At 43.3% G+C, this 8,277-nt stretch overlaps 3 protein-coding genes and 2 non-coding genes across 6 annotated transcripts; 4 read left to right on the top strand and 1 right to left on the bottom strand.

Annotated features, from left to right (window-relative positions):
* Positions 1-2,209: 2,209 nt before the first annotated feature.
* LOC1279232 (tRNA N(3)-methylcytidine methyltransferase METTL6) lies at positions 2,210-4,854 on the top strand. Of its 2 annotated transcripts, XM_318924.4 has the most exons (6): positions 2,210-3,371; positions 3,570-3,639; positions 3,829-3,893; positions 4,096-4,148; positions 4,376-4,484; positions 4,717-4,854. In XM_318924.4, the coding sequence occupies exon 1, from the start codon at positions 2,408-2,410 to the stop codon at positions 3,350-3,352; it is 945 nt and encodes a 314-aa protein (XP_318924.3). In that variant the 5' UTR covers positions 2,210-2,407; the 3' UTR covers positions 3,353-3,371; positions 3,570-3,639; positions 3,829-3,893; positions 4,096-4,148; positions 4,376-4,484; positions 4,717-4,854. The 2 variants fall into 2 exon arrangements, with proteins under 2 accessions (XP_318924.3, XP_061511313.1); XM_061655329.1 differs by having other exon boundaries at positions 2,250-3,371; positions 4,096-4,854.
* On the top strand, positions 4,187-4,292 carry LOC11175950 (small nucleolar RNA snR60/Z15/Z230/Z193/J17). The gene has a single exon (XR_003025290.2). It is a non-coding gene; the product is annotated as a small nucleolar RNA snR60/Z15/Z230/Z193/J17 (small nucleolar RNA).
* Positions 4,540-4,645, top strand: LOC11175705 (small nucleolar RNA snR60/Z15/Z230/Z193/J17). Its single transcript, XR_003025356.2, has one exon. It is a non-coding gene; the product is annotated as a small nucleolar RNA snR60/Z15/Z230/Z193/J17 (small nucleolar RNA).
* Positions 4,845-6,086, bottom strand: LOC1279231 (gamma-secretase subunit Aph-1). Its single transcript, XM_318923.5, has 2 exons — positions 5,600-6,086; positions 4,845-5,489 (listed from the first exon to the last, which is right to left on the bottom strand). Exons 1-2 carry the CDS (start codon positions 5,819-5,821, stop codon positions 4,992-4,994), a joined length of 720 nt encoding a protein of 239 aa, XP_318923.2. The 5' UTR covers positions 5,822-6,086; the 3' UTR covers positions 4,845-4,991.
* On the top strand, positions 6,033-8,031 carry LOC1279230 (uncharacterized). Its single transcript, XM_318922.4, has 2 exons — positions 6,033-6,153; positions 6,218-8,031. The coding sequence occupies exon 2, from the start codon at positions 6,264-6,266 to the stop codon at positions 7,806-7,808; it is 1,545 nt and encodes a 514-aa protein (XP_318922.2). The 5' UTR covers positions 6,033-6,153; positions 6,218-6,263; the 3' UTR covers positions 7,809-8,031.
* Positions 8,032-8,277: the final 246 nt, after the last annotated feature.

Raw genomic sequence — 8,277 nt, 5'->3', positions numbered from 1 at the left:
TACTGTGTGTCAAAGTCTTTTTAACGAGTAAAACCCCTGTATTCCTTTACTGTGCATCGCCACAGACACATATTTCAATCGGTTAATACAATCGAGTTATGAAAATAATAATTCAGGCAACTACTTTATCTCGGTCGACATTTTTAAAGAAAACAAAATATTTGAAATGATTTGTTTTATCCAATATTGTCAATTGCGTTCGTTTGTTTTTGCGGAAGTGCAGGTGAACGATTTTTGTATGGCGCGCCGTGCAAGAGTGCACTCCAAACATGTTTTAATGCATTTTTTTAACATTTGAGGTTAAAAGGTTAAAGTCTGAATTTTTGACAGCATGTTGAATACAGTAAAATGAGGGTTGGTGAAAAATTGAAGATATGCAAAAGTATACATTTTTTAATTTCATTACCAATGTTGAAAATTTTTGTTTTTAGTGCGATTTTTTTTCGGTTTGTAATAAAAAAGGTGTTAGAACAAGATATGAATTTTTTGTTTATTTTTCATTAAAAGTGAATAAAATTTCCTTTCTAATGATAGGTATATTATTCGTCCACCTAATATAAATGTTCACACCTAAATGATTCATCAGCCTCGGGTTCCCAACGTTCATCCTTCTGGGGCTAGTACTCTGTTCACTTTTATACATACTACAGACTAGCGATCTTCGGGGCCCCTAAATCGGCGGAACCCTGGGTCCGCCTACCGTTAGATCCGCCACAAAAGTTTTTTGTTGGGGAATTTCTGATCCAAATTTCTCTAAATACCATGGGTCCCCCCGCTCATTAATATGCGAGTGGAAAATTAAGTCCTACATGCAGGAAAAAGCTACAAAAAGATTGAAAACCACTGATCTAGACTCTTGATCCTACTTAACCTCTATCAAAGGAATGAAAAATAAAATGTTAAAATAAATAAAAAATATAAAAAATAAAATGGGGGGATAGTCTATTGTTGGAGTCTTCGCATTTATGCATATAACCGATCAAACCTTGCTGTAACGCGTTGTCATTCAAAGTGGCAGGTTCGTCACCGCCGCGCCAAAAGAGCATTAAGTCCCTCATCTATCTGGCAGTAATAACAAGGAGAAACAATATTAATTGTTCAAAATTTTCTAAATCGATGTGTTATTTGAGGAGTAAAAACTAATTCATATCCAATAAAAATAATTTAAAACATTTTTTTATTTGACTTTACTAAAAATTAAACTATAAAACTAAAAAACATTAGGTGTAATACGTTTCCCCTTTGGTTTCTAGTATGTGTTCAGTTTCAAGGAATGAAGAAAACAAATATAGCTTTGTGGTCTATTCAATGAACTTGCTGACTGCTATACAAAGTTCGAAAGGATTCGATTCCGAATCAGATCAATCACCCCTATATAGACCATGACCACTATACAGGCGGTCCCCGAGATACACGGTACCTCTTATACGCGGATTCGGAGATACGCCGTTTTCTAAATTTGACAATTCTTTGAGCAAATTGTACTGATTTGACACATCAATTGCAAATTGCCAAATAATTTCCGTTTTGATCGAATGTTCAAAACTATTTCAAAAGGTTTAAAACAGTTATATTCAGTCAGAATCATATCAAATAATTCATAAAGTGACTAAAACCGCCCCCTACTTGCAAAATTACACGAAAATTTGTTATATTTTAGCTGGAAATCACGAGATTCGACTTACGCGGAAATTCGAGATACGCGGTATTTTGCGGCCGTTTTCGGTCCCCATTAACCGTGTATCTCGGGGACCGCCTGTATAGGCTATATAGACCATGACCACTTCCAAGTCATTAAGCCAAAGAGAGAATGAAAAATATACGTTCACGTTTGCAAGTCAACATTATTATGGTATATCTTCATTTTCATTCGAATATTTTGTTACTTTTAAGTTCTGAACATACGGACAAAATAATGGGCGTGCTTGGCGTCCTGTGAGAAGTAAAACTTAACATCTTCTTTGTGTAGGAAACAAAAAAAGAATCAACTTTATTACCGTTGTATGAGTGATTGCTTTCACCATGAAAATAGCATCATCTGAAGTAAATTAACAAAAATCATTAATATCTCAAATTAGTTCCATGCCATTCTGTAACCGCCCATTCAAATAAAATCGATTTGAAATTGTTGACATCTCGTCGTATCTATGCACCTTGATGATTTTGTACGATTTTGACAGTTGTTGCTGCGCTTCCGGAACAACATTGTGTTTGTGTGAGTGAGCGCGGTTCCCTACAGTCGGCAATCGAGGCTTTGACGCCGGAACTTTTCAAACATCAAATTCTTTCCCAATTTCGTTTCAAGGAAGAAGGACGTGTATCAGTCTACTACTAATGGCAATTGCTGAACTCAGGTTCCGAAGTGTTTGCTGGAAATCTGTGAATAGGTGACACTGGCATTTTAAGAATGGACGAGCCTGTTGATTCCAAAACTGTGGATCCATCGAGCGTGGATCGATTTCCCAAGCAAAAGGCTTTCAATCTGGGTGACGTTGTGACCGATGCGGCCAAAATTCTCACCGAGGAGGAAAGGACCAAATTGGAGGAGCAGAACAAACGCCTGGTGATGCCATTCCAAGCGCTGAAATTAGAGCAAGAGGCCCGCAAGCATTGGGATTTGTTCTACAAGCGAAATGAAAACCGGTTCTTCAAAGATCGCCACTGGACGACGCGTGAGTTTAGCGAGCTGCTGGCGGGTGAAGATCCGGCAGCCGCTGCTAGCTCCTCGCCACTGGCCAAGCCGGACAACGTGGAAAGGATAAGCGTTGAGAAGAAGCTGCTAGAAATTGGGTGCGGTGTTGGGAATTTAATTTTTCCCCTAATCGAAGACGGGCATCGTGACTACTTCATCTATGCGTGTGATCTGTCACCACGTGCCGTGGAGCTAGTGCGGAAACATAACCTGTACGATGAGCGGTACATGAAAGCGTTCGCCTGCGACATCACGACGGAGGAAGTGTTCCAGACGCTACCCGAGGCCAGCCTGGACATAGTTACGCTGATCTTCGTACTGTCCGCTATACATCCGGAAAAGTTCCAATCGACGGTGGCCAACATTTACCGGCTGTTGAAGCCGGGAGGGGTTGTGCTGTTCCGCGATTACGGCCTGTACGATATGGCTCAGTTACGGTTCAAGCCAGGGCATAAGATAGCGGAAAATTTCTACATGCGACAGGACGGTACGAGAAGCTACTACTTTGCCGAGGAGGAAGTATCGAAATTGTTCTGCCAGACCGGCTTTACGGTGATGGTGAACAGCTACATTCATCGGCGCACGGTAAACCCAAAGGAAAATATCGATGTGCCAAGAATATTTGTCCAGGGGAAGTTTCTAAAACCGGAGCAAACATAAGGAAAAATCATTCACGAAGGTAGGTTTGCGTTCATTGAAATATCATATACGCTTTTCTTTCGAATGATGAATGTTCTTACCAATTGTTTCAAGAATTTAATGATTGATGGATACTAAGAACGGCCTACCGAAGAAATTAATGGCGATGCAAAATACTAAAATGCTGACAAATTTAGTTCTCTGAATCTTATCATATTTCAATTCTTTTTCTTTACAGGAAACTGTTGCGAATCCCCCCAAGATCTCGCCCTCACACTCACATTTAGTGGTCCTCATCATTTGAAGAGGTATGTTCTGTGTAAATTAACACATTAGATTCGCTATTCTTTTGAATGATGAATGTTCTGCACAAATATTTCAAGAATTCAATGATTGAATAATAAGAACGGCCAACTGAAGCATTTGCTTCTAGTAAACGATAATAAATGATTTTTGTGACGATTCTAATAAAGTTTTTCCATTAATTTACATTACAGGAACTGTTTTCTGGTGGAATGGATGTCTCCGACTTTTTGAACGTACACGCTATAATAATCCATAGGTGAGGAAATAATCAAAATGCCATACAATTTATATAAATATTGCTTTACATGATGTTAAAATGTATCAGAAGAATAATGATCGATAATCACATTATTACGTTATAACCAAAAGGATGCTGAAACAATAGCAGCAATAAAAAATTAGATAGTTTGTACCAAGGATGCAATTGTTGACGTTTTTGTATCGTTTTTATTTTACAGATTTTGACCGGAAGTTGCTATAATATAAAATACTTACCGGCATCTTAAAGAAGGTATGTATTTTTTAATTATATATTAATGCAAAAATGATAGTTTTTACTTGATGACGCATAGTTCAGTTGAACTAACTGTGATAACACATGAACAACGCATTCAATGCGATGAAACTGGTCTTTCGCTCCTATCTGATAGCAATTAACTTTTTTTGCACTTTTAAATTTTTGTTAACATCATCATGTGTTGTAAAAGTTTGTAATGTTACATTTTCTTTCAATTTCAGGTGCATGATATTCTTTGTAGCTTAACTAGGCTCAAAGTCAGTGAAACTTTCTTCATCGCACATTGGGTCATCCACCAGACTTCCATCCAGGACCGTGGAATATGGAATGGTAAGTTTCGCTATTTTGATTCATCTCTAATTTCAATATTATCGTAAATATTGTGTTTTTTTTATTGATGACGCATAGTTCAGTTGATCAAACTGTGATAACACATGAACAACGCATTTAATGCGATGAAACTGGTCTTTCGCTCCTATCTGATAAAAGAATAATACCTCACGATCGAATCTTCCAAACATTTGCCATTGTTTATTGATGTGGAATTTTTCTTCTTTTCCAGGAATAACTGTTGCAAGTTCTGGCCTTCCGACAAACGGTGTGATCTTCAACGGCATTGGTCTTTGTTTATTCCAATTTGTATATTTTTACAACCAGTGAAAATCAGAAAATAAAACAAATATCTTCAAATACTGTATAATCTGCTCGTGTGCCGTCGAATTTATTGTTTATACGAAAGAAAGTTTGTAATGCATATGTGAGAAACAGATACATAAAATGGATTTATAAATATGGTAAACTATCGCTAAGATGTACACGAAGTTGTGTTTTGGAATTTCACTTGCACGTGAGAAACTTTCGGAAGGATGCGACGGTACCGCCGGCCACCTGGAACGCTATCGCGCCAGTGATGCAGACCATCGTGTACGAAATGAGCAGCGTGACGGCGTACAGGCCGCTCGCGTTCAGCAGCGTCATGCAGGAAACGAACAGATGGCTTGCCACCACGTAGCCGATGTGATAGTAATTCTTCACATCGCAAGCATTGAAGAAGATGACGCTCCAGAAGGTGTGCAGCAGGATCATGGCGAGCGATTGGGCGGCACTGATCAGCATGAAGATGTCTGAGGCCGCCTTCAGCCCCACCGTTGCCGGTCCGACCGAGTCCGCCAGAATGTTGACCAGGGAAAATGCTCCACTGATGATGCCAAAGCCCAACCCGGAAGCGTACGAAAGAATGTGTCGATAGTCGGCAATGCGCACGATGTCCGTCACCTCCTGCAGGCCACTTTCCGTCTTGCGGAGTACCTTGTACATCAGGTAGCGGAATCCTTCCTGAAAGAGGCAACCACAAAGCGAAAAGATCGTTAGCGATGACTCACGAAAGAGGTGTAGTGTGTAGGTTGTTTGGCGATACGTGGGAAGGTGTATGGACGTTTACAAACCTGAATGAAAACGGAGCATATCAACCCGAAGGTAACCTTTGAGGTGACGGGATGGAATGCTAACCAAACGGTTGACGAAAGTAGCAACGATACCAGCCAAAAGAACGATGCAGCAATCAGGATGATAATGCGGATCGGATCGTGCGCTATCGTGAGGGCAAACATAGCGACCGGTGGCCCGAACGCTAGAAAGCTGCAGCCGAAAAATTCCACCACCGTCATGTTCCTAGCTAAATTATATCACTTCTCGCTTCTCCAAATTATGCCACACTGCCGCGTGCCTCACGTGCACCAAGTTTTGGGCGGAAAACAATGTTTTTTAGTTGATTGTTTCAGTGGAGTTGATCGCAAAAATGGACAGCGATACGTAAACAAACGGACGGTACTTCGCTTGTGTCAAATCGGTCCCCTTCCCCTTCTCCATTCCGTTCCGAGCTGTCAGTCCTTGCAAGAGGGTTGTTTTTTCGCAGAACTGTCAAAATACAACAAAAGAATGGGTTGACGTATTTTGAAACAAGTTAGGACTTGTAAAACGCAATAAGCTTTTGTTGGAGGTAAACAACAAAAATTACCGCTCTGTTGGCGTGGAAACGATTGACTCTATCTCCGTCTTTGCAGGATCGAACGTGGTGCACCCGTGTGCGTGCGGGCGTGCGAGGTTACGATGAAGGCGAACGAGGTGTGGAACGCCGTTATGAAGGGCGACATGGAGAAGCTGCGCCAGCTGACCCATGCCAAGGCACCGCGGCCAGACTTTGGCAAGCGGTTCGACAACCATCACTGGAACATACTGCACCACGCCGTCGTCAGCCGCAATCTGGACTGCGTCAAGCTGGTGGTGGACCACTTCCATCCCGCCACCAACGTGCAGTGCTACGAAGGGCTCACCCCGCTGGCGCGCGCCTGCGAGCAGTCCGTGTCGGCCGACATCGTGAGCTACCTGTTGCGTCTGGACCGCAGCGTGGTCAACACGGGGGACACGGAGAGCATCACGCCGCTCCACTACGCCGTGTCGAACGATCGGCTGGATCTGGTCGAGCTGCTGATAGCGCACGGTGCGGATGTCAACCTGAACGACTACGCGGACGAAACTGCCCTCCATACGGCCGCGTTCGACACGGGCAATATTGAAATTTTAATCTATTTGCTATTTATCGCCAAAGCCAAGTGGCAGTTCCTGAACGCGGCCGACGATGCCGATTTTAACGTGATCGATATATTTAGCGCTCGGGGGCCCTGTTCCGCGCGCAACAAGGTCGCGTGCTTCAAAATCCTGTACAACCTGGAACACCCGAACCACATGTACCGCCAGCGGTACGATGTGAACGACATACTTAAGCCCGCACTGCTTAGCTATCGCTCCCAGTCCTCCCTGATCCCGTATTTCATCGAAACGGAACTGAAGTGGGAAAAGCAGGAACGTGTTCGCTCTTTGTACGAAAGACTGATTCCCGACTACGAGCTGTTGGCGCTGCTGGTGCTGTGCGAGTGTGGCCCGGTCACGGCGGAACGGGCCGAGCTCGAATATACCTGGCCGCTGGTTTGCTGCGTGCCGCTGCTGACCGCCGATTTGGTACGCTTGTTAACATTTTTCATCCAGGGCAACGAGCAGCGGCCCGCCGACGAGGTGAGCCAGCTGTTGGAAGATTTTGTAGCATTTAGCAACGCATCGTTGAAAACCCTGAAACAAACCGTACGCAACATTATGCCGGCGGTCGTGATGGAAATTCACGCGCTGGACAACGTCAAGATTAACGCGCTGCTGTACGAGCAGTATCAGCGTGCCATCGATTATCTGGCCCTGCTGAACGGCACCGAGCTGGATGCACTCGTTAAACATTTACTCACCGAAGTTGTACGCACAAAGATGGACATGATTTTTCCATGTCTGAAGTATTGTTCTTATGGATTTTTGGCGCGCCGCATCAACGATGCCATACCGAAGAATCCACTATACCAGTGGCTGCTGTACCGGTTTGGCACGTGGCGGGCGATCTACAGTATTATGGGCAGGCCCCAGTTTGAGCTGTTTACGCTGAAACGCTTCGCCCGGGACACCGTGCGGGAGGTTGTGTGGAGAAACATGAACCGGTTGGCGCCGGACAAGGTGCAGATTATGAATGGGCGGCTCCAGTCGCTCGATCTTCCCACTGAGATGAAACTTTATCTTATATATCGCGACAATTCCTCGAAAATGCTGTTTGTTTAGAGGGAAAATTGTCAATTTTTAACGGGGGTTTGGCAGAGACGCGCCATGGGGAAGTGGGAGAGCATATGAAATAATTATCACTGCATGTAATTCACGGTACCGTGTATATGTATGTTTGGCTGTGTATGTGTTAACGCTTGTTGGTAGACAACGGGCATTACATAAATGGTATAGATCCCATGATCATTCACGATCAATAAAGTTATACTAAACTGCAAACGTAGAACAACGTGGTGGCGTTTTTTTTCAACCGGAAGAAAGAAGCTTCCCTTAACTCCGCAAGCACAGTAGAACCCTTCGATAACGATGGATCGATCATAAGGAAATCCTAATGGAATCACTCCAGCACATCGACGGTTCCACTCCGACTAGGGTGATTACAATTCCGGCTCCGGCTCCAGCAAGAATCTCCAGCTCCGCCTGGGATCGGCTGGGATCGTTGAACCTACTCGGAATCATCGGAATCTTG

Source organism: Anopheles gambiae, chromosome 3 (assembly GCF_943734735.2).
Source record: "Anopheles gambiae chromosome 3, idAnoGambNW_F1_1, whole genome shotgun sequence".
NCBI classification, from domain to species: domain Eukaryota; kingdom Metazoa; phylum Arthropoda; class Insecta; order Diptera; family Culicidae; genus Anopheles; species Anopheles gambiae.
This window is presented reverse-complemented; position numbering and strand designations above follow the sequence as displayed.